The sequence below is a fragment of the Elgaria multicarinata genome, chromosome 2 (assembly GCF_023053635.1).
Source record: "Elgaria multicarinata webbii isolate HBS135686 ecotype San Diego chromosome 2, rElgMul1.1.pri, whole genome shotgun sequence".
NCBI lineage: Eukaryota > Metazoa > Chordata > Lepidosauria > Squamata > Anguidae > Elgaria > Elgaria multicarinata.
Genome location: NC_086172.1, coordinates 95,451,244 through 95,476,201, shown reverse-complemented (window position 1 = coordinate 95,476,201; position 24,958 = coordinate 95,451,244). Strand labels below are relative to the sequence as shown.

The window sequence follows — 24,958 nt, the reverse complement described above, 5'->3', positions numbered from 1 at the left end:
AGTGGAAGGTGTGACATTTCTACCATGACAAAAAGTGATTAATATTGACAACAGTTGAATGCCTGCGTTACAATAAGTGCTGGTAAAAATATATATCATTGTGTAACACATATTCTGTACAATCATCTTTGCTGATATGGTTCTAACTTTGTGAATCACTGCAAAGTCACAGAGGAACAAATTATCTTGTCAGCCAAAATACCATTCTTCAGCCTGTTATATGAGGTTAACAACAGAAGTAAGTAGGTAGATTTGAAATTAAGTATAGGGGCAATTCTGAAGCTATAAACATTTTTTAAAACAGGGGGTATACATTGGGACCCAACATCTGATTATTAGAATTGTGATCTGTGGTTCTAATAATCTGCGTTAATGTGAAGTTCTAGAAAATGCAATCAGGCATCCAAGCACGAAGTGCCCGTTCTACTATCATCCAAGACTATTCTGAAAAAAGGTGAATGGTGACCAAGAAATGATCTTCTCTGCTGTGGTACCCCAGCTGTGAATGTTCTGCCTGTAACCAATTCTGACATCTTTTTAGTTTTTAATTTTTGTGAACCGCCCAGAGAGCTCCGGCTATTGGGCGGTATAGAAATGTAATAAATAAATAAATAAAACCAGGTGAAGACCATTTTATTTGCCTGTGCCCTTTAAATGTATGATAGAGCTTTACTTGCTTTTATTAAGAGTTTGAGCTGGTGCTACTCTTTTTAAACTACTAGTGTCATTGCCATTAACTCATAAGCCACTCTGAAAAAAGTCTTCGGACTGAAGAGCAGCTCATAAATATTTGTAAAATAAAACACCGCTTCTGGCACCAGGCAAACATGTATGGGTGGGGAGAGAGAGTCTGTGTATAGTGGGTGAACACTTTTCATATCGTATTGTTTTAGATTCTGTTCTTATGGTGTGTGTTTTTATTTGTACTATTGTGCTGATTATACTTTATATTGATTTGGGGGATTTTACTGTTATATTAATCATGGATTCTGTACTGTGTATGTAAGTTGCTTCGAGATTGCTTTTTGTGATGGGAAGCAATAATAATAACAATTACAATAAGTGAATAAATGAATAAAACACGGGGCATATATATTATTACCTTTATTCCTGAGTGGTTTAATGGTCCAAGTTGCTACTGTACTTTCTTTGCAGGAAAATATAAGAGATAGTAGTTTTATGTACATTACATTGTGCTGATCTGTGGTGTCAGATCAACACCTTGGAGAGCAGCGTCATGCAGCACTTGCAAGAGCATTGTGGACAGAACACGTGACTCCTTAGCCTTCCTTATTGTAGTAGCTTCTTTACTACCTGTTTTGGACCCAGGAGACTTCCTGAATCCCAGGCAGGCAGCATAGGTAATGGTAGGTCGCTCCCTCCATGTGTGTATGTGTGTGTTCGCTTCTGTATAAGAAGAAACAAGAATGAATGGCTGCAAATCCACCCATGACCCTCAGGCCTGGCACAATTTTCTTCAACCACTTCTGCCTACCTCAGCAGCGGAGTCCTACAGCAGGGATCACTCCTTGTGCAGGCAACCTCCCTACTTGAAGAGACCACAGGGGATATTTGTCTGCCAACCCACCCCACCCACTTCTAGCCTAGCAGCTTCCAATTTCAGCATGAAGCAGCATGAAGAGATGCCCCTGCGCTCACATTTTTGCACAGGGAGCGGCCAGCTGAGAGTTCATGATTGGTAAAACATGAATTACACTGATGAAAAACAGTAGTGGAAGCAGTATAGAATCCAATTGCCCTTCCCTGAAGAGAAGTTTTAGACTTGTGAACTCATTCATTCTGAATTTCTTCGACTACGAGCAACTGCCGTAGAACAGAAGCTACGCAAAATCATTAAGCGCAAATGAGATGTCTTTGTTTTCCTTTGTATCAAAGAGATTTCTAAGGACATATCATAACTTTGGAGTGTTTGGTTTGACAGGTCATTTTGTTCTGGCACATATGTAACAAGACACAATTCTGTGTATCCAAGAATCAACCTGTGAAGCTGATGCTGATTAATTAATTAGTGTGATAAATAGAGCTAGTTTTTCCTAGGATGAGCTCCTAGGAATACCTAGCCCTGTACATCACATTAAGGACCAATCTAGGAACCTATATTAAAAACAGATCGAAACATGAGGAGGGGCAGGAGTTCTTCTTCTTCTTCTTCTTCGATTTTTTTCTATTTTGTGCTGGGGTGGGGGTAAATAGCATTTTAACTCACTTGATAATATCTCTGATTTTTAGTGGAATCTTAACTAAACATTGAAGCATTATCATCTCAAAGTACAGATACAATTGGTGGCTGGTTGTTATCAAGATAACATTTTGCTTTATCTTCCTGACACTGGTATCATTCACAAAAGAAAAAATACACTGGATTAAATCCAATATAGCACAAGAAGGCTTTCATTCATGCAACAGAACTTTCCCTTTCTCTCCTCCCCCTGCTGCTCTCTCCCCCCAGTCTGCTCAAGAGAGTGCCAACCCCCCAGCAGTGCATGGAGACCTGCAGAACAGGAAAGGGAATCTGTCCTGCTGATGGAAGCCATTCCATCAGTGAGAGACTCTCATTGGATACAATCCTCTATTATTTTAGCTTTGGTTTTGCCTCTATAGGGAAGGCTTTTCTTGAACACAATTTCGTTCTAGGCCTTTTCCTATGAAACCAATGACCTGTTAAGAACATAAGAAGATCCATGCTGGATCAGACCAAGGGTCCATCTAGTCCAGCACTCTGCTTACACAGTGGCCAACAAGCTGTTAAAACTGTTCACTATTCATTCCAGACAGGTAATATGTTTCAACTGTACTTTTGTTTGCACAATCAATGTGAAGATGCAAAAGTGTCATTTCTTTAGTGCATGTTTAATTCTTTATTAATACATGCTTTTAATTATAGGGTACTTAAACTGAAATGTTCCTACATTCTGAAATGCAAATAAAACCTCCACCCCATAAACACCAGGTTAAAATTGTTAAATCACCCTGATTGTGTGAACAAAAATGTGAAAAGCATATGAAGTGGTAACTAATGGAGAATGCTCAAATGCACATGTCAATTGAATGATTAACGGCTGTTACTTTATAATTTGACAGCTTGTGACTTGGTGGAAACCTGTGTATTTACAGCTCAAAGTCAAATGACACTCCAAATTTAACAATATCCAAAATACATCATCTGAAGTGTGAATCAAATATATTTTCCAATTGTGTACCACACACAGGTGCCTCACAATTGAACCTCAAAAAAAAAAGTAGTTGATTCAACTTGTGAGGTGGAAAAAACCCTTTAAAACTGGAAACTGTATAGCTGTAGCAATTGCATGCATAAAAATGTGTTAGCTACTATGAACTGAAAAGATTACCATTCCAAATTTACAAAGGCTGCACCCAATAAATGGCATTAATACAGCTTCACATTTTGCACTAGATTTTTATAGATACAACTTACATTTCCCTGTGTTTAAATTTCTGGAAGCATGATTCTTTAATTAGATCTGGCCTCCTTATAGTTTATATAAAAATATGATTCAAGGGCAATAGATCAACGACTCAATTTGACCATTCACTTACATGATTAAGAATTGCACAGAGGGGCAAAGTGGGTCAATACCCACTTGCCTCCCATCATCACATCCCTATCAGTCCACTGAAGTCCACTGTTGAAGTCCACTGAACATGCATATGCTCCTCCTGTGTTGTGGAAACCTGTACTAGCAGGGTTTGTACCTGGGGGATCTTATACTTGTGCAACAAACTTCCCTCTACAGACATCCCTCCCTAACCCCCATCCCCAATATGGCAGCCAGGGTGGGCTCGGAGACAATGGCCCACTTTCCCCCTTTATGGAACTGTTCTCTGCAGAAGGTGATTTTTAATTTATAACTGTAACTCAGGATAACTCAAGACAGCAATTAAGATTTTAAAAATCCAATATAATGAATATTCAAGCATCTGACTATGTATATTTCAACTGCAGTTAAACTGCAGTTGAAATGGCAAATGGAATTCAGAATCTTCTTTGATGTTGTGATCAACAACACATTCTTGAGGAAAGCCAAAGAAGAAAAGAAAACAATACAATTTTCTGAAAATATTATTGTTGAAAATAATGTTCCTCACAGAACATTTTGGCAAGATATAAAATATTTTATGGGATAATTAAATAGAACTAAGCTAAGGCTTTTGCTTACAACAAGCAGGTTGTGTATAGTAGTGAGGGAAGCTGTCTCAGATTTGTATTGTATTTTAAGAAAATGATTGTATAAAAAGGGATTAAAAGAAAAATAAAAGGGGGTTCATATAAATTAATTCATACACTATACCATTACACACTAATATCATTTGGTGTGCATGATATTGCAAGAAGTCGCACAGAAAGTTTACTGACAGACATAAAGATTTGCCATTCTTTATCTAGATTAAAAGGTTGAGAATAACTTATATATACCAAAAAGTTGTTTCCCCCAGACATTCAACCAATGAAGCTATGTTTTTGTGCAAATGGAGAACGGAGAGTTAACTATCATGAAAGAGCAAGAAATATCTGGAAGTTTTATGTACCGTCAACTCTCTACAGAGCATGGAAAAGAAATATAAATTCTGTTGACAAGTTGTCCTCTTCTATTTTGCGAAAATGTAGTGTTTTAGGTTCTTCCTAAAACCACTAGAAATTCATTACTAAAAAAAACACATAGCACCTTCTACAACTTTTAACAGAAAACCACCCACAAATTGTGAACAATTTCAAAATGAAGAAAGATTGTTGAATAGCTATTTTCTTAGCAGCATTGCCAATCTCAGAGATAATGTTCTCTCCCTTGTTTTCCATTGGGAGAAAAATAATCAAAATACTCTTTTGATTATTTTGAATATTGAAAATATTGAAAAAAGATTAAGAGGGACATTAAAATATGGGCAAACCACACAGCAGTGGTAAAACAGACAAATTAATATTGGATACTTTTAATATTAGTGCTTATGTTTAGACTTTTTCTAAAATTATGGTTAACATATTCTCAAAGACATCTATTGGTACATGGATGACCAGGTTTTGAGAGTGGTCAGGAATGTGGTTGTACATCTGAGGCTAGTGTACCAACTGTGCCCATTCCTAGAGGTGCCTGATCTGGCTATGGTCACACATTCCTGGACTACTGAAACAGGCTCTACATGGGTCTGTCTTTGAAAACTGTTCGGAAACTTCAGTTGGTCCAAAATGCGGCATCCAGACTGTTGACTGGGGCCAGTTACAGGGAATATGTAACTCTCTTGTTACAACAGGTTCACTGGCTACCAGTCTATTTCCTGGCAGAATGTGAAGTGCTGATTATGACCTATAAAGCTCTATATAGGTTGGGACCATGGTACCTGAAAGACTGCCTTCTTCCATATGAGCCTGGTTGAGTTTTAAGATCTTTTGGGGAAGCCCATCTTTCGGTACCACTGACATAAGAGGCATGTTTGTTGGGGATGCAAGAGGGCCTTCTCAGTGGCCACTCCCAGGCTCTGGAACTCTCTGGAGTAAGGCTAGGTTGCCCCCCCCCATACACTTTCTGCTGTCTTTCCGGCAACTGGCAAATACATTTTTATTCAAGCAGGTCTTTGGTATTTTAAGCTATCCTGTTGCTTAAGAGATTTTTTAAATTGGTTGGTGCTGCTTATTTCTTGTATTATTGTGTTTTTAGGTGTGTTTTTAATTTATTTGTTTTTATACTATGTTTTAATTTTTTAAAAAATAATCTGGATTTTATTGTTAGCCACAATGAGCATATTTTTATTTTATTTTTTGGCAGAAAGGCAGGATAGAAATTAAATAAATAAATTAACTAGTAGATGCTCCCCCACAACTTGTTGCAATAAATTGGCATATACCATGATAAATGGTGCTGCTGTTGCTGTTGAGGTAAGATTCAACCAATGGTGCTTGTTCTTCCGATTGTTTCATTCTGCGTGCCCTTGTGCGGCTGTCCACATTGGACTGAACCATCAGTGGTTCCTGACGTTTTTTCTTCTGCTTCTGCTCTAGCAACGCTCGCTATGAAGAACACACAGACACACATACAAAAAGAGCTCCGCGTCAGATTAAATGCTACAGCATTATAGAAACCTATGGCCATCAGTAAGATGTATTGAACCAATGATAGTACTTTTGACACCAAAACCCACCACAGCCCTGTAAAGACATATATAAGACTGCACTATAAAACATAAAAAGATAAGGTCTTCCCAAGATCTACTAAAACTAATCGAGCAATGAGATACTGCAATTTATTTCCCAGCTGTATGGATCTCTCCTTTCAAGTGTTTCCATGCTGGTATTATGATAGCAATAGCAGATAACATATATTGATGAGTTTGATCAAATCACATATCCAGGTTTAAATAGACCAGTGCCATATTTTCCCCTACTGTGCTCTGTAGATTAATTTTCTTGTGGTCTGTAGCTTTCCTTTACTGCATGTAGAATGGAAAGAGGTGAATACTGAAAGCTATATATATTTTAACCAGGTCTTCCCAAGTTGGTGTCCTGAACTCACATACAATTCACATTATCTGAAACAATTTCCCTGTAATGAAGAAGCTCAATTAAGAAGGAAATTGATAAATAAACAAAGCATAAACAATGAGAGAGGATGGGGGGTAAACGTACATTGTATACTTTAGGCGGGAGGAGGTCCCTTCCTCTCACAGGAGGTCCCTTCCTCTCACAGAAGGCAGAACTTTCCTCCAACCCATGCCTTCTATTTCCTTAGGACTATTTACATCTCCTAATAAGCACTATTATTGTGAAAAACCAAGATGAGTTGTCATTAGTATAGCACACCCATGGGTGTTTATACTATTGGTGGAAGGGAATACTTCAAAACACCCATGGGTGTGCTATACTATTGGTGGAAAGGAATACAGTGACATGGGGATGCCTGAATCTAGAATCAACCTTCCCATAAACCCTTGCAAGCTTCCATTTGTAGTTTCAGGCACACATTCCTGGAAGACAGAGGGCAATATCCAATGGAGACAACCAATGAGCGGCCTGCCCCACCAATTCCCTTCCACAAGCAAAAGGAAATTTAGTGCTTCCAGGGGCAACCTGAAATAAACAGAGATGCTCATTTCTGGAACAGGGCAGGCTGGCAGAGTTAGCATAAGGGAGCTCTGCTGATCAGCCCCATTCCAGACATGAGTATTAATGCTAGTTTTGGGGCTTCCCCCAGAAGTGCTCAATCTCCAATGGGTGCAGCTTGCAGAAGGGAAGCAGCAGGATTGGCCACTTGCAGAATGGAAGCAGCACTGGGCCCCACTAACAGACTGGCGGCATTGGATACTGCTCAGAGCAAGTAATCATTTAACACTGAGTTCTGCTCTAAAAATTTATAACAACTGTCAACTGTGTATATGACAGTTATATCATGTAAACGGTTTCCCTGCCACCAGGTTCCTATCCTGAAAAAATGTTAAGCAAGCTCCATTTATCAAAGCAAAATAAATAAACAAATAATAAATAAATAATAATAGTATTTTTTTAAAACCAGGAAAGCTTCACAAACTCACCTGTCTGTCAAGCTTTTGTTGTCGTAGATTGCTGCTCTCATCATCTAATACGCTGCCATGGTAAGAAATAAAACAAAAGCAGAGTTTATTAGTCTAACCATAGAGGAGAACCTTGCAGCTGTTTCCCAAGAAAAACTACCTATCTATTGTAGTTCAAAGGAACCTTGTGCAGACACTCTGCAGCGGGGAATCTATTAGCTTGCCATTATTTGAGAATGCCACTGATCTTGTCCCCTTCCCTCCATTGAGATTCCAAAGCAACAAGAACGTCAAAGCCTGGCATAGAGATGTAATTTTTTTTAAAAAAAAATCAATTTTTTGGAAAAACAAAACAAAACAAAAAAAGGCTTTGGGGTGGGGTAGGGAAATGGGGAAAGCAGGGTTTTTTTTCCTAATTTTTCTGGTTTTTTTCCAGGCCGTCACATCTCTAGCCTAGCACAGTATGGTGAAACAACCTCTCCAGACTGTAGAATTCGCTGTGTGTGCCAGAGGGCTTGGGATGGGACAGAGATCAGCAGTCCTGCCAAAGTGAGAGACCCTCCCCACCAATGAACTCCCTGCAGTGCACAGAGAGTTCAGGGGAAAGGATATATCATTTCATGCTGTGCATCCTCAGGAAAAATGGTTCCAGAAAAAGATTCTGGTTCACTACTGGCATCCTGGTAACCACATTTAAGAACTGTTGCCCTGCAATATCTGGATTGAGAAAGTTAACACAATAACAACAGGAATGATAATGTCATTTGATCACACCATTTGAGGTGTCTCACAACATCCTAGGCCAGATCTACACCAAGCAGGATATAGCACTATGGAAGTGTTATGAAAGCAGTATATAAGAGGCAGGAGCCACACTACTGCTTTATAGAGGTATTGAAGTGCAATGGCAACAGCTGGGGCCCGTGACACATACCATATACTGCTTTCATAGTGCTATATCCTGCTTGGTGTAGATCTGGCCCTAGTTTGCATGATATTCTCTTTTCCCTTCTCCCTACATATGGTGGGGCAGTGAGGTCACAACTTTCCACCCTATGCACCAAACTCACCCACCCACAATTCTGAAACCTTCCTCCACCATATATGCACTTATAGACATAAAGTTTAAATATGATGCATGGATGAATATGCATAAAATCAACATAAATTGGTACAAACTACTTGGTCAGTTTCCCCATAAGAATCCAGGAACGGACCATGCAATTTGAGACTACATGCACTGGACTTAATACATGTATTTCCTATTCAAATGTTTCACCTGCATGTGAATATAGCTCCTCCACCATACAGATAAGGTAAAGGAGAGTGTATCTGAACTGGGCCAAGCTTTTTAAAATTCATAACGTTTCAAAGCAAATTAAAAATGTTACATTCCCCAGACAACAAAAATCAATGAAAACCACAAAATGACAGCTCACCCAAACAGAAAACCCTTAACCAAACTTCTGAAATACAAGACTGAGTCAATGCCAACTTCAAAGTCAAATACAAAAGAAAGAATCATTTTTAAAAACATGTTACAGATTAAAGGCTGTTTAGCAACTCAACTATTAACACTTTAAAGAAACAATACGTGGTAGATCCTATTCACAGATTTCCAATGTCATGTCTACTTTGGCGAAGGAGTCATTATTTTGCTGAATTTGCTAGTTCTTGCCATTGTTGTGCAATGCAAAGTTTTGCTGCCAACAATTTTTACATGGTTAATGGAACTTCTTTCTAGCTGACATTTAGTATCACAAGCTGGGAGTCCAAAGAGATAGAATGGCCAGTAAGAAATTGAATAACTGTAAAACTTCCTGCCAGAAGGCTCCAATGTAAATATATATCCACAAAATGTATAAAACTATTGCTACCATTGTCTTACATAGTACTGTACATAATATACCGCATTTATCAAACAGCAAATCTCCATTGCTAAGTATCTGACCACCAGTTCCCAAATAATTTCCTGCAAAAGGTTATGTGCTGAAAATATTTGTGCCCTGTAAGTAACAGTGGCGAAAATGAGGTTAGAATTTGGCCTTAAGTACATTTCCATTATTTTAGTAGGTCACTCTCTGCAGGGAAGCTACTACCCCATTATTATCATCAAAGGGACAGCCATTCCACCTTGAGCTAGAGTCTAATGACTCTTCCTTTCATTTTCCTGGAGTTGCTGATGCAGAGATTGGGATTCAAGGACTGGCGAAATGAGTCAAGGAAAGGATGTTTGTTATTTTAAAAGGTACAGCTTTCAGATGCTAAAAGAGGCCCCATGTTGCATCTTCAGAAAATATCCACAAAGATAATTATGGGAAGAGTATTGTATATCTGCACTATCTGCGAAAGTGTTTGGTAGATACAGCTGAAAAATCAGCTGGCGCAAAACCTCTGCCAGTAAAGTGACAACCTACACACACTGATAGATGACCCAGGCTGCCAGGTCTGCTGAGGAGTCGCCCTGTGGGATGCAGGAAACTGGAACAGCAGCAGCTGCAGCTTCTGCTTAAGAGTCTTTATGTTTCCCTGAGCTGAATGTGAAGAAATTTGGTGGGATGTGATTCTCCCACCCCTCTTCCCTCATGGAATGTTGCAGGAAAAAACCAGCAGGTGTCTCACGCTCCCTAACAACTTACCGTGAAGAAGACTGCTGATGTCACATTGTAAACTACAGGAATAGTGTTTCATTGCTTTGTTGGCAGCTACAGTTAATGGACGTTTGATACTGTGACAGAAGCATTGGGAATACTGCAATACTGTTGTCTAAGAAAACTGCCAAATTTTGTGCAAAGCTCCCATAAGACACTGAAGAAAGTGAACAACTTTCTGACCACTCAGAGTGCTCATTGAAAACTCATTGAACTTTGTCATCAGTGACTCTCTTCCTAGAAATCCTTGACATAAAAGTCCCAACTTTACCTTTCCATTTCACCCCTGTATCAATGATCTTAGAAGAATATGTAAGTAAACCAACTTCTAAGACTGCCTTGTAGTTAGGTAGCCATCTGTGATGATGAGTAAGAATTTCCTCCAGACAAGACAAACTTCACATCTAAAGATTTCTTGGGTCACTAGCTTATATATAAAGATGAAGGGCAAGTTTGCTGGTGCCATATACAGTTTATTGTACACAGAAATCTCTCCAGAAATGTTCATCAAGCATAGAAACAGAAAGGAGACTCCAACTTTTATGCAGAAAGTACAGTTCAGAGAATTGTGCCCACATCATTTCAATATCTCTCAACTCCTTTTTGTCTTCAGTGCAACTTCCAGGTATGACCAGAGTTTGATATATGCAACACGTAACTCTACTCTGAACAGCATTTAAAACCAAAGAATGGTTGGTAGACTTTAAGGCCTAACCCAAGCCCACTTGAGTCAACAGGAGTCATAGAAGGTTAGCAGGCCCTGTGACTATTCTGCATGGTCTCCTCAGTTAGCTAAATTTGTCTTAGGCCTTAGCTAGACCTAAGGTTTATCCCGGGATTGTCCCGGGGTCATCCCTGTTCATGTAAATGACACACAGGATATCCCGTGAGCAGGCAGGGACGACCTCGGGATGATCCCGGGATAAACCTTAGGTCTAGCTAAGGCCTTAGATTATCTTGAGGGTTCTACTCAAATAGGTAATAGTGTGAGAAGCAATTGCAACATCCTTGATTTAACAGAACTTCTAATCACTGTATTTTCTAGAGGGAATGCTTCTACAGCTGTTTTAGAAGCATAATTTTATTCTTAATATGTCTCTACTCTCTTTTTTTTTAAAGGAAGGAAGGAAGAAAAGGGACCAGATTTAGAAGGCATCTGCTCATCCTGAGATAAACCTAAAGCCACTCAACATATTGTCATAGGAAGGTACAGATGCCAAGAAGTGCTGCCAGAAGTGAAATACAGTTTCACTCCTTGCCTTTTACTGTGGCCTCATTACTCCAAAATACCAGTAGCAGCCCAGAGAGGCAAGAACTGCATTGTCACAGGGAATGTAAATCTCAACCTCCAGTTTACATTATGAGCCAAACCCTTGTAGGCCACAGTTCAACATCATTGTGCCATTTCTGCTGAAGAAGCTGGATTTGCCCAGCATAAGGAAAAGAGCAATCAAATGAGTGGATGACAAAATCAGAAGTGCAGAGAGAGAGAACCATTTTTGTACATAGAACAACAGCCTCTGAACCTTCGCAAGCATTGATAGAAAGGGAATCACTACCATCTTCTCTTAAAACAACAGCAGTTTTGCCAGCTCCTGCTGAGCAAATGGCCTAGAGCAAAAATCACATTTGTAGTTGCATTTTGAGCATAAGCTCTAAACTTTAGGACCTCCCACAGTGCAACAAGCGGTATCCAAAATAATGTGGTATCGTGCTGTAGAACATTTGGTGGGCCTTTTCCTGTGCAGACTTCACCACCCACACAGATGCCATGGCCCACCCAATGAGCCATATGGACTACCAAGGGGCCAGCACAAGCTGTACATGGGTGCCATAATTCAGTCAGACCCTGGGAGCACTGCACAGGGTCAACAAAGCCGTGAAGTTGAAAAATGCCTTCAGAACTATGCAACCAAAGATGAAAATGGACCAGCCAATCCAATGCTCAATTATTCATTATCTTGCAGGATGTGGCAAGGGAGCAGCACCAAGTGAGCTTTGCAGGGGAGGGGAGGTATTTCCGACTATCTGCAGAGAGATTAGTGATGCTGGGCTTAACTGTGTGGTCAAACACCACTCATCACCATAGCTCCCAGGCATCTAAATCCATCCACAGTGGTGCATTCTTCAATCTCCACACGTGGACTTTCAGAGATGTACCAGTGATAAAGAGTAAGGAAAGCATTCTTAGAATTTGCTTTTTCAACTGTTAATCCCAAAGAACCTGCTTGTCCCTTTAAAAGGTCTGAAGCAGTAGCATTTGATAGCAGATAATGGTGGAGCTCTAGTTTATTATCGTATCCTGATAGTTTTACTGTTAATTGTTTATAACTTATTTTAAGCTTGTTTTAGATTCCTGAATGTTAAAGGTTTTATACTATGTTTACCATGCTATGAACCATCCAGAGAGCTTTGGCTATTGGGCGGTATAGAAATATAAGGAATGAATGAACAAGAAAGGATGCCTCTTTCCTCTACTGGCCCTTCACCACCCCATCTCTCCCATCTGCTGTGGGACAATGCGATCCTTACTACAACAAGCATAGGTGGCAGGAGGCGGGTTGGGCATGGCCAGATGAAAAAGAGGCCAGCCCCCCTGCACCTTCAATTGTTGTGCAAAACTATGAAAGGTGCAGAAGCCCTGTCTTCTTTTTCACTGTGAGAGGATGAAGGAGCAAATGAAGGAATAGAGCACAAAGAACAGTGGCTGCATTCCTTCTTGTCGCTTCAGAGTTTTTAAAGAGCTAGACAAGAGTTCTGGGTTGATAGCAATCCTAGCTGCTAGATAACTGCAATAGTTATGCCTGTTGAGGCCATAAGAGGGAGAGGAAGCAGCAGTCAGACCCCACTCCATTTTGCCTGGGTATAGTTCCAGCTGAGAAACCCTCCCCTACTCTCCTCCTACCAATTGCCATAGCTGAAGCCATCAGATGGTGAGGAAGCAGCAGCCCTTCCACTGTGCTTAGTTCCAGCTCCATGACCTGCTGAACTTTAGAATCTCTAGTGCCTGAGTTTGCCTTTTTTTCCCGTCCTCCCTCCCAATATCTTTTCCTTTTGTATCATGTCTTTTAGATGGCAAGCCTATAGGAGGGACTTTCCTATTTCTGATCTTTGTAAGCTTGGCTGAAGAGGAGGCTTAAAAAACCTTTATGCTCTATATCTACTCTATTTAGGGGTAATTCACTACAGGTAAATCAAAAATTGACCATGATGGTAAATAAACACTAACATAGCCACACATGATAACTATGTCCTTGGTTAAAGAAAATGCCACCAAAAAAGAGAAAAATTATGTGTGTTAAAAACTGTGAAGAGTGCAGTGGATCAGAATAGCATTGCATGCCATTGAAGACTTTACATTTTAACAAAACTGTACTGTATGGAAAACGAAGCAGGGTTATAATGCTGGCTTTGCATGTTTCTTTATAGTTTAGTCAAGCTCAGTCAATTGAATACATTCATTCAAGAGAGGTTTACTTCTCCAAGAAACAAACACACAGAATAACTTTTAAAAACCAGAGTGAGCAAGCTGTCAATGATCTCATTAGTTTGCCGCTTGAAATGCTGACTGCAGGGCCTGTTCCTTGAATAGTTATGCTGCATTCTATAAATACCAAAGTCATGTTTTGTATGAATTCAGTATTCAAGTATTTGTCAGTTGGGATTAATATACAGAATCTTGCACTTGTAAATCAGACGCAGGACACAATGAAGAGGGAAGCAGCAGCTGTCTCTCCTCCTTCACCATTCCTGGTACTAACATTTGAACAAGCAACAACTTTGGCCTTTAGCAACACTTTGTTCTGAGAGCCATAGAGCAAACACAACCAAAATGTCAATGAGCCAGCTCATCTTCACTTTTCTCACAGATCATGCCACCAATGAGAAGGATTTTGTTAAAGTTTAAGGGCCTCGCATCAAAATCTTGCCACTTATTTTCTCAATTCTGAGAAGATGCTTCCAAAAATTAATTGCAATCAAAAACCCCAGAGATACATATAATTATTCTAGTCACTGCCTTATAAATTTGTTTATTTGTAATTAGCATTTTCTATCAAGGAGACTGCTCCTGCAGGGACACACACTATTGGGAAGGACATAAATAAATGAAAGCTAGAAGAGTACAGGAAGTTTTCAGATTAGAAGGCAGACCTTTTTCCATCCCCAGCTGGCCCTCACTCACTCATAACAAGAAGAGAACAATGTGGGTTCCATACTCCATGTTGATCTCAAGGCAGTTCTCATCAGCTGCGTAAAAATGGCGGGGAATCAGCAGAGGCTGAAAAGTACTTTATAATCTGGGCTACAAACTCACACACAGTGAATGTGGTACACCCAGTCCTCATATGGGTTTTCTCCGCTGTGGCACCCCGGTTGTGGAATGAGCTCCCCAGAGAGGTCCGCCTGGCACCTACACTGTACTGCTTTTGTTGCCAGCTGAAGACCTTTTTATTCTTTCAGTATTTTAACACTTAAATTTAACTTAAATTTAATTTTTACTGTTCTAACTTTGTATTTTAATCTTATATCAATTTTGCTGCGTGGTTTTATCCTGTTTGTGCTTTTTATACTGTATTTTTTTGTTTTTGTGCTTTTAACCTGTTGGTTGCTTTATTATGGTTTTAATTTTTGTGAACTGCCCAGAGAGCTTCGGCTATTGGGTGGTATAAAAATGTAATAAATAAATAAATATGGAGTCATCCCTAAAAGCATGCCAAATACAACGGACTAAAAATCAAAGAGCTACATCTTTGATCCCCTGACAAAGCCTAGATGACCAACCCAATATGTGCACCGAGAAGCTAGGTTATCAAATGACCTAATAGGTGATAATGGATTAATCCATGAAAGAACAAGCTATTCTTTGCCACAATTTGCCTAGACAGGACTATTGAACTAATGAGTGAACAGATTCAGTTCAGAATCTGTTCTCTGATGGGAATACTACACTTGCATAGCTGATACTGTACCATTCAGCAAAAAGCTAAAAAGTAATACAAATAAATGCCTAGCATCAAAATAGATGCGTCAGGCCAGCAAAATACCACGGGGGAGAGGGGAGGGGATCCAATCTGGAGTGTAACCATGGTGTAGACAAAGGATTAAAGCACTCCTTCTTGGTCCCAGTCCCTCCTCTCTCCTTCTCACACACATGGATGCTATTTTAAAACAAAAACAAATCATGCAAAAATTTAATGATGCAGTTTGGTTTATAAGAGTGTAACATTAGAAAATTCAAAAGCGGTTATGGGGTAGCTGGGGAGGAAGGGAACTTATAGGAAAACCAACTGACTGTAAACAGAAAGCCACCTTCCCCAAAACACAGAGCCCTTGACACTGTGCCCATTTGATATCTGCCCTATGAGTGTACCCCACACACATCTGTGGGGCAAGCCCTATATTCCTGGCAGTGATCACCAATTCAAATGGGAACATTCAGTTAGAAACAGAAAGAGCCAATCAAACTGTATTTGGTCTGGTACCACATAGGTTCTTTCATCTGGATAGCGGAAATAGCATTTGGACAGAAAGGGGAAGTAGGGAGAAGTAATGAAAACCTGTCATAAACTGAATTGCCACACTTGTGCATGAATATTATACAGCTCAAAGCCCTTCACTGTCACCCTCAAAGTGGACACAGGAGAGGTGAGGGAAAAGGAATGATGAATACTCATCATGCAGCAGCAGCATTCCCTAGATTTTACCCAATCTTTTTCAAAGGATGTTTCAAAGGGGGGTCAGAGACAAAAATTTCTTTTTTCCACTGAAAACAAAAAAGACAGAACAAATGTGCTAGTTATATCTGAACCTATTTAAATTATCATAGCTGAATGGAAGTACAGTAAGAACTAAAGCAATGCCACAACACATTTGAAAAGTGATACATCATTAGATTTTATTTCGTGTTGGGGAAGTTAAGTCTGCTTTTAGAAAACAGCTTCAAAAGATTCATTTTTTTCCTATTGAGCATTAGGTTAAGATATTACATATTTTGACAGCCAAACTAGCCTTGTCATTATACAGTCTGTTTTTTGCTGAGATGGAAAAAGCATTTTTTTCCATATAATGTGAATTCATTTTTTATTCCCATCAGAGTCTTTTCAACATTGCTTCTGGTATACAATGTCATGTTTTACAAGCTTCTCCTATGCAAGATATTTTTAAAAAATCAGTTAGCCATTTTTATGGTAATCTTCAGAACAGGGCTTAATTTGGGTTGCCAGGGCTCAGCCCGAGAATCGCTTTTCTGTACCAGAAGCAGAACCCTGGAACATATGAAGATAATAAATGACAGTGTCTATGAAAATATTCACACCATCCTTCCTCTTCCACTGAGGAATCACAATCTTTCCCATGCACACAGGACAGTGATCTTCACTATTTTTCAAGCAGGAGCCACTTTAGCTCCAGGCATAACCACCAAGGACCCTTGGGGGACTTTAGTGGGCCATGGGAGGAGGAATCTCTCCTCTTCCCCCTTCCCAGTCATATGATTATGGTGGGATTTAATTTTGAGTAGTATAGAATTGCTCTCCTAGAATTCACACCAGGCACCTCCTCTACAATTGGCAGTCGCCACTGGAGCCATCACTAGCAGGAAGTATCCCCTTCCTTTTGCCTTCAGCCAGCCCAGCCTGCCCCATGTGTAATTGGAGCAGAAGCAGCAGATCACAGGAAGAAGATGAGCAGCAGGCAGAGAATGAAGTCTTTAAAAAGCAGCAGTAAAGTGTGTGTAATGCCAGTTCCTGGATATTTATTCATAAATAGAAATTTATGCATAAATGTTCTGAGAAACTAAAATTTTATGCATTTGCAAATTCAACAGATTAATTCAATTCATTGACCAAAACCTGGGTGATTATTCATCTAAGGGCACAATCTTAGGCAAGTTTAGAAAGAAATAATTCCTACAACTCCAAACTGAGAATTTTAGGTTTTTTTCCTGTCTAAACATGCATAGGATTGCACTTTGAGAATCTTTGATTCAAGTGACAGCGCTAGAAATTACATGTCAACTTGGTATTAGATTGCCCAAACAGCATTTCAGATAGTTCTGTTTTGCAATTGCAGTAAACCTTCTACAAAAACACATTTTATTCTCAACAGCAGTTTGTACAAGATGTGCATCACAAATTGAAAATTACAGCATGTAAGCCTTGTAAACATGCTCCATTGAGTAAAGACACAAGTTTTCCCCAGTGGCTTTCCCCAGTTGTCACAGTAATCTAGTGAATACAACTTCCTTTCATTCTAAAAAATATCAGAGAAAAGCAGGAAAAAGAACCAAAACCCACAATTTTATTCCATTATATATTTCACCCTTATTATTCAATTGTCATTTGTTTCCATTTTTTAAGCCATTTTGCAAAATGCTTTGAATGAACTGAAAAGACTAATCACCACTGATAGCCTTTTCTCACTACATTTTCATAAGATGTATATGTAAGATCATGCTAATAAAAGGAAATATAACCTAACAGAAGATCACAGAGTCAAAAACTACAAACAGAACTAAATTACCAAGAGTTTCTGCTGCCTCATTTACTCATCTCACTGGCATGGAGAACTTTTTTTTAACAGACAATTAAGCCGGGCATCATTTAACATTACTACACAGAGAAAGTTCAATTATTCCCAGAACACTTTTTGAAAACCTAGGAATGCAGTCCTCTTGGAGTAAAAGACTAGCAATTTCCCATTTATAATTCTGGATAAGTTTCATAGGTTGGATCTAGACTTTTTATTTCACCAGCAGAAGCCTCCCCATCTGGAGTTCCACACAGGATGCTCCCACTGGCAGGGGTGATCTTTGTGGATTCCCCCTCATTTCTGAAGACCCAGTGCCACCTCCCTCACTGTTCCGGACAATTCCCCCAGACTCCAGAGCAGATTTTTGGGGAAATAAGGGCTTTGGGGGGAGAAAGGAAACGACAAAGACCTCCTCCTTCCCTGTTTAGCCCATGAAGCAGCTCTGCTGGATCAAAAAGCCTCCTACTAATGGATAGATCCCTTCTATCTACTGGAGGCTTTTTCTGGATCCAACCCATTATTGCATATTACATGGCCAACTGGGAGTGTTAAATGAAATTTAGGATGCATATCTGCCAACGGAAAGATGTTCAAAATTAAAGCCGCCACATAATGCTTTCTCAAATGTGCAAATGCATATTACCAGGAATAGATATGAAGCAATTACAGAAGCAATTAGAATACAAGAATGAACAAATAAACATATACAAACACACACACACACACGTACACATTGCATGCTAAAACAGATTTTATAGGTTCATCTCAATGAAATGTTTCATGGGAAGACTCAAGTGAACAGCTGAGGAGAAGAATACTGTTGTTTTCAACAGATTGTGCCCAAAGTAGCTTACAATATACCAAATGGACAATAATAAATATAACAATTCAAACACACTATAAACAATAACAAGTATCTACAACAGTGTTAAGAATATGTAACAGTATCAATTAATCTCAATATAAAGCAGCCATGTAAAACAATGATACAAATAACCTAATTAATCAAATCCAGCTGCTTAAATTTAATCATTGAATCATGGATCACCACCTCCTACTTCTACTCCAACTTCTGAAGCTCTACACAAAGTGGTAGTGTCTGCAATCTTGTTGGTTCTTTGCATAGCACAAGATCATTCAAATGACTAAGAATAAAATCACCTTGTGGTTATTTCACAACCTCAGCTGTCCATCCTGTGCAGCAGTTAGTCATCCCATAGTTGTAAAATAAAGAACAACAAACTTGCTAGTAATTTGAGGACCCAGTACTCTGGTATATTTAAAGATTGCTCATGCTTCTTATCTTGAATGGATCTGAATAGAATTTACTCCTAAGTAAGTATGATTAGGATCATCGCCTAGGCCACATTTCTAAGCTTACTCATGAAACCTGCCAGTATATAATGGTGAAAAAGATTATAACTATACCAAGTCATGTGCATTATATCATACAGAGATAAGAGAATCATCTCTTCCTTTGCAATGTGTGAACAGATTTTCTGATGAAAGGTGTCCAAAACATTTATAATTTTTAGGAAATATGCGTGTACACCAAGCAGACAAAGGTTTGGGCAAGAAGAATGCTTCACCGCATCATATCCTCTGAAGATACTCAGTACATTGACTGAAATCATCATTTAGCAACATTTGTGCTGGAAATGGAAGAGAAGAGAACCCTAGATTATTTATAATACTACCAGTTATAATTATGCCTTTCCTGGCACTGTGGGAAGCTATTTCTAAATGTTATGTTTATTTTCCCAAATTGTACTGTTTATGTAGCCAAAATAAGATTTCCTGCTATTTGTAAGTGAAATGTGGCCTAATTGTTTGGCTGTGTTTTGCAAATGATTACACATGGCTGCACATTCCAAGGCATTTTCATGAATAAGTCTACCACATAGCATGCATGGCATAAGTATATAGCATAACCATATTGTTTATGTCCACCGTGGTCATCCTGCCTACTGGTCATCCTGCCTCCCAATCACTAAGATGAGCATATTGGTTTTTTAGCAATTCAATCTGAACAAAGTGAACAGAACTGACATTGGCTTGGCCCAAGACATCATGCTCCTCAACAGACAGAAAGAAAAGGGATGTTGGAGGAAGAGGGTGGGTGGTGATTTTTGCCAATTGGAGGAGCTTTTACCTGTGCGGCCCGCAGCATCACCTCCCACATGGATCCACTCTGATCTCCTTTATGTTGATTTAAGAACAGTCATTCTTGATTTGTACTTGCTGTGTTCAGATAACACGATAGTCAACAGTGAGGTAATAATCAACTCAACAGCTGTTCATCTAGGGGATACTCCTCACACAACATGATAATAATCAATCATGGTATGGATTAGGATCAGCGTTGAGTTGACTATTAGTCCCACCCCCAGTCCTCCCACTAGTATCCCATCAGCCATTGCTACCAAAAATCTATCCTGCCAGCTGGACTAGCAGCAGCCACCACTTTGACAGCTCTTGCCTTATGAATCCATGGCTAACACAATAACCAACAGAGGTCAAGGAAATAGCCAACGGTGCCCTCCACACAACACGATAACCAAAGGCAGTTCAAATAGCCAACTCTGCACAGCGTTAGTTATTTGCGTTGGTTATTTTGGCCAAATAACCAACCATTGGTTAAAAAAACTCCCTCCACACAGAACAATAACCCATGGTGGGTTAAATAACCAACCATTGACTATTTGAACCACCATTGGTTAGTGTGTTGTCTGAACCCAGTCAATGTAATAGGAAACAGCCACTATCAAGTGCGGTTTTTCAAACTTTTCCTGTTTTGTGACAGAACAAAATCACACATGTCACTGAATTGTACAGCCGGAAACTGAACTGGCCATTGTACAAAGTAAGCTATAGAATAATGACCCAAGACACAAAATAGAGTAAGTAGGGCTGGGCAAGATGGGCATGAAGTGCAGAACGTCTAAGGCATCCTTTTCCTAACTTGGTCCCCCCCCCCCCCGGATGTGTTGAACTGCAACTCCCAGAATCCCCCAACTTCACATCTGGAGGGCACCAGGTTGGTCAAGGCTGGCCTGGATGAACCTGTAAGTCATTTTATAAGTCCAGAGAAGTGGGACATAACTAGTAAGAGCAACATATCAGACAGATTAGCAGTTTTATGTGGACTCTGTGCTGATAGCCTAAAACAGCAAGGCACATTCAGCCACTGAATACTGCTGATGGTTAGACAGTAAATTTCACTAGGATGTGTTTTTTTTTCCCTTTCTTGCCCACCATAGCTTCTGACACAATTATTTATTATTATTTATTTACAATATTAATATACCACTCCCCATTCAGAATTTCGGAGCAGTGGACAAAATAAAATAGACTAAAAACAGAATAAAGACACATTAAAAGTACAGTTTAAAAGAAATAAAGTGCAGAATAAACCATGGCAGGTCACTAAGGGAAGGCTTCCTGGAACAATGACGTTTTCAGGAGGCGCCGGAAGGAATACAAAGTTGGTGCCTGTCTGACCTCCAGAGGCAGGGAATTCCATAGGAGAGGGGCCACCACACTGAAAGCTCTTCCCTTGGTGACCTCCAGCCACACAATAGGTCTATGTGGAACCACCAGGAGCATGCCCTCAGATGACCTCAGTTCCCAGCCAGGTTGATAGGGGAGAAGGCGCTCTCTCAGGTATCCTGGTCCCAAGTTGTTTAGGGCTTTATACACTAGTACAAGAACCTTAAACCTGGCCCGGTAGCAAATAGGCAGCCAATGCAGTTCCCTCATCAAAGAAGTTACATGCTGTAAAGGGGCAGCTCTGGACAACAGCCGAGCGGCAGCATTTTGCACTAGTTCCAGCTTCTGGAGCAGCTTTAAGGGCAGCCCCACATAGAGCGCATTGCAATAATCCAGTCTTGAAGTTACTAATGCCTGTACCGCTATGGCCAAGCTGTCCCTGTCCAAGAGAGGCTGTAGCTGGTGAACCAGCCAAAGCTGGTAAAAGGCACTCTGAGCCACAGCAGCCACTTGAGCCTCTAGCAACAAAGATGGATCTAGAAGTACCCCCAAACTATGAACCTGATATTTCAGGTTGTCGTGTTGTGTAACAGGAGTTTTTTAACCAATGGTTTTTTATTTGGCCAAAATAACCAATGCATATAACCAATGCTGTGCAGAGTTGGCTATTTGAACCACTGCTGGTCATCATGTTGTGTGGAGGGCACCATTGGTTATTTAGTTAGCCACAGAGTCACAAGGCAAGAGTGGCCAAAGTGGTGGCTGCTGTTCTCGTTCAGCCAGCAGGACAGAATTTTGGTAGCAATGGCTAATAGGATACTAGTGGGAATACCGAAGTGGGGAGAGAGGCGGGGGATTAGTGAGTCAAGTTAGCGTGGACTAATAGTCAACTCAACACTGGTCCTAATCCACACCACGGTTGAGGTATTAGCATGTTGTGTGAGGAGTACTCCCTAGTTAAACAACTGTTGAGTTGATTATTACCCCCACCATTGACAATTGTGTTGTCCAAACACAGCCAAAGACTTTTATACCCACAAAATCAATGTAAAGAGGTCAATGTTTTGTGGAGGGGGGGGTGTGAAGGGAGGAAATTGACAGTTATGTTGATTTGTAATACATTTCTATGTATGATCCTTTGTCACTGCAAAAGATCCAGCCAATAAATCTTTATCTCTGTCCTATATTTAACAGAGATATGTGATACTTAACTTTCTGCTAGGAAAACAAACACCTGAATTCTAACACTCACTCGCAGAAATAAAAATGTCTCAGTCTGGCACATTTACAGAGCAACCTAAGCATGTCAACGCAGAAGCAAATCCCATTGAGTTCAATGGGACTTACTCCTAGGCAAGTATAAAAAGGATTGCAACATTATAGATGAGAGTAAAAAAAAAACCAACAAAATGATAGCTCTCATCTGTAAAGTAAAGCAAACAAATACCTTGGATTTCCAATAAACAAGCATCATGAAACATTTAATAAGTGCTGAAGAAATAAATGACCAGTGCCAAAAAATTCAGCCAATCAATAAAGTGATATGTGGCTCCCCTACAGCTAGAAAGAACGTGTGAAGAAAGCCAGTTTGTCTGTTTAACACACACTCTCTTTTTTTTTTTACATCAACATTCTTTCAAATGAAGACAGAAATGACCTTTTTTTCATCACTCCAGAAGGAGAAAAGCAAGATTCTGTTACTGAACATAATCTCAGATTAAAAATACAAATCTGTTAAGGGTTGGCTAAACAGGCAGCTGGAAAAAGAGTCTGCCCACACCTTTTCAGAAGCAAGCTGACATTCCACATACATCCAAATTAAGGACCGTTTCTGCTTGCCCACACACTTTAACCTTTGATCACAGGACACTGCACTGTTAGAACATCTTCTGATGTGTTCTAACAACTAGTAGCTGGAGGTGCTATTTTGTTCAGCACTACGTGGCTAGCTATGTGGTGAAAAACTCCAATCACCCTAAGCCACGATGGGTTGTTATTGTAGGTGGTCGCAGAGTGGCTGAATGTGGTCTGAACCTTGAGCGGTTTTCCTGTTGTGGGTAGTTTTATGCAATCAAGCCACCCTGAGAACCTATGGCTCCTAGTAGAGTTGGTTAGGGTGGGTTGTTTTTAGGGAGGCATAGTGTGACATCAGAACCCAACAAGGCATGTTTTTCAATGGGTGTCAAGAACAACTAGAGAGCCACCTGACAAGAACAGCGAAAATCCCTGCCATTCCTTATGACCTTGCTAGTGCCAATGCCATTTCCCCTCACCCCTTTTCAGTGTTGCAATGGATTTTTTAATGTGTGTGTGTGTGTGTGTGTGTGTGTATTTAGGAATCTTGACGAAAGGACACCAGAGAGCATCCAGAATGCATTCGTGATTTTTTTTTATTCTTGCGCAAGAGCAAATGTCCGCTGCTAGGAATTTGTCATAATTTTCCGCTCCATTTTACTGCCCTAGCATGATATTTACACAATTTCCCCCTTGGTTCTCCTGCTTTGCCATGAGATCTGCACAATTTCCTCTCCGTTATACTGCTCTGCTATGAGAATTATGCAATTTTGCCCTTAATGTTACTGCTCTGTAATGACCTTTGTGCAATTTTCCCCTCCGTTGTACTGCTCTGCCATGAGATTTGCATATGTGTAGCGATCCCGCTCACTGCTCTGTAACCTGTGTGTAAATCTGACAGTTAGCAATGAAGACCAGTCGAGGGAAGTGACAAACACAAAGTGGGGTGGGATAACTGGCAGCTGCAGGCAAGAAGCAGTATTCAAAGTGCTTCACATGCATTACCCAGTTTCAAACCAGGGACTACCTGGTTCAATCTAATGTATAAGTTATAGATATTGCTGATCTTCATGTCACAATCATGACCATGTTTCTGGCTCCAACCCTGAAAGGGACTTCGAAGATTTATGTGTATTTATGACAAGTGCCTTTGGTTTATTTCTTCTACAAGCTCAAGCCAATCCTTTCACCTCACTGAACATAATCAGTTGGTTTTCCTCATCAGTAGCAATGCAGCACACAAAAACGGCAATTATTAAGATCCTTTCAAGAATTCCTAATAGCAATAGATTTCAACATGCTGCATCAACCAGATGCATGTTTTATTTAGTCATCTAATTATTTTATAAATGACTGATGTCTCTTAGAAAACAACTGCTTTATGATCATAATATTCAAACACTACTTTTAAAATCTCATGAACACAATAAAGCAAGAGAAAATCTTGACACAACGAAACCTTATTTTCTACAGAATGCAGGATTAGTATAACAAGAACGGCATTGCATTGTGTCAGGTGAAGAGACTACCTTTTCTGTAAGTGTGTCTATTTAATAATAAATAAACTCACTCTCTGCATTCAGGAAGGGGGTCAAAACAAATATTTTTAATTTGGCCTTTTAAATTGCTGCTATTGTTTTTAATGTTGTTTTTGATGTTTTACTCTGTTTTGATTTGTTTATGATTTTTGTTTTCTGAATTTTTGTAAACCACCTTGGCTGCTTCGAGAAAGATAGTATAGAAATTCAGTTAAAAAAAAAATAACAGCAAAAAGTGCAGTGCTCAGTCTCACTTCAGATGCAACAGTAACAATACCACAATAAACCAAGGGATGCCATTGTGCTGTTTGTCCCTCTTTATGCTATGCTCTTGCAATTAACACAAAGGTGTCATGATGATGTTAATCGAACTACTCTGGAGTAAGTTAAACACTGAAGATTGGATCCATGTATTCT

The 24,958-nt window shown here is 39.7% G+C and overlaps 1 protein-coding gene across 3 annotated transcripts in view; it reads right to left on the bottom strand.

The window, feature by feature from the left end:
• Positions 1 to 24,958, bottom strand: part of TUB (TUB bipartite transcription factor) — a 149,269-nt gene that overhangs the window by 31,642 nt on the left and 92,669 nt on the right. For all 3 annotated transcript variants that reach the window (XM_063117244.1, XM_063117245.1, XM_063117246.1), the window contains exons 2-3: positions 7,561 to 7,612; positions 5,881 to 6,043 (exon numbers count right to left, since the gene is read on the bottom strand). In XM_063117244.1, coding sequence (XP_062973314.1) covers positions 5,881 to 6,043; positions 7,561 to 7,612 — 215 coding nt within the window. The remainder of the gene's footprint in view (positions 1 to 5,880; positions 6,044 to 7,560; positions 7,613 to 24,958) is intronic.